The sequence below is a fragment of the Nanorana parkeri genome, unplaced genomic scaffold (assembly GCF_000935625.1).
Source record: "Nanorana parkeri isolate BGI_ZX_2015 unplaced genomic scaffold, ASM93562v1 scaffold1388, whole genome shotgun sequence".
In the NCBI taxonomy this organism is placed as follows: Eukaryota; Metazoa; Chordata; class Amphibia; order Anura; family Dicroglossidae; genus Nanorana; species Nanorana parkeri.
This window is the reverse complement of record NW_017307656.1, coordinates 326,690-327,423: the sequence shown is the minus strand read 5'-3', so window position 1 is coordinate 327,423 and position 734 is coordinate 326,690. Positions and strand designations below refer to the sequence as shown.

The window sequence follows — 734 nt, the reverse complement described above, 5'->3', positions numbered from 1 at the left end:
TCTTGCTCTCCGCTCCTCACGTTGTCTCTTTCTTCTCCTCCGTCAGGTTATCGTTCACGAAGGGTCACTTCCCGAAGATGGCCGAGTGCGCTCACTTCCACTATGAGAACGTGGACTTTGGCAGCATCCAGGTGAGTGACCCCCCCCCGGTGATATTATCGGTTAGTTGCCTCGTCTGTAGTCACTGTATATATCACACGGCTGATTCGCCTCCATCCAGGCTAGCTCCGCCTCCCGCTCTGCACCATACTGCTGCTGCTGTGGCCCCCCGATGTGAAGGGGAGGGCGGCTCTGATGTGATATTGGGACTATAATGTGAAGGGGGGACCCCACTTTTTTGTTTAGGGTCCCCCCACATGTCCATAACATTTTGGGGCGGGGTGCCCCAAGATTTTGCATGGCTTTGAAGGGTGTGATAGTTGAGGCCCCGTTCACACTGAGCGATTTATCGAGCGATTTTTGCAGCGATATCGCTCTATGTAGCTTCACCAATACATTTCAACGGAGCTGTTCACATCTCGCCGCTCAATGTCGCTGGTAGCGCGTCGCTCCTACATGACCCTTTTTTAGAGCGATATTGCTCCCGATTGCATACAGCCCAATAGGAAGATGTCGCGCGATTTGCATGTCGCTCAGTGTGAATGGGGGTCTAAGACGCTGCCATAGACATGTCACAGAACAGGAAGAGTTATATCAGGCGCTGCCACCAGAGGGCGCCGGAGACCCGGATTCTG

General features: G+C 53.7%; 1 protein-coding gene across 1 annotated transcript in view; it reads left to right on the top strand.

The window, feature by feature from the left end:
• The window catches only part of LOC108798041 (rho GTPase-activating protein 32-like), a 60,862-nt gene that overhangs the window by 23,866 nt on the left and 36,262 nt on the right, over positions 1-734 (top strand). Inside the window, exon 4 of the mRNA XM_018569744.1 lies at positions 47-131. Coding sequence (XP_018425246.1) covers positions 47-131 — 85 coding nt within the window. The remainder of the gene's footprint in view (positions 1-46; positions 132-734) is intronic.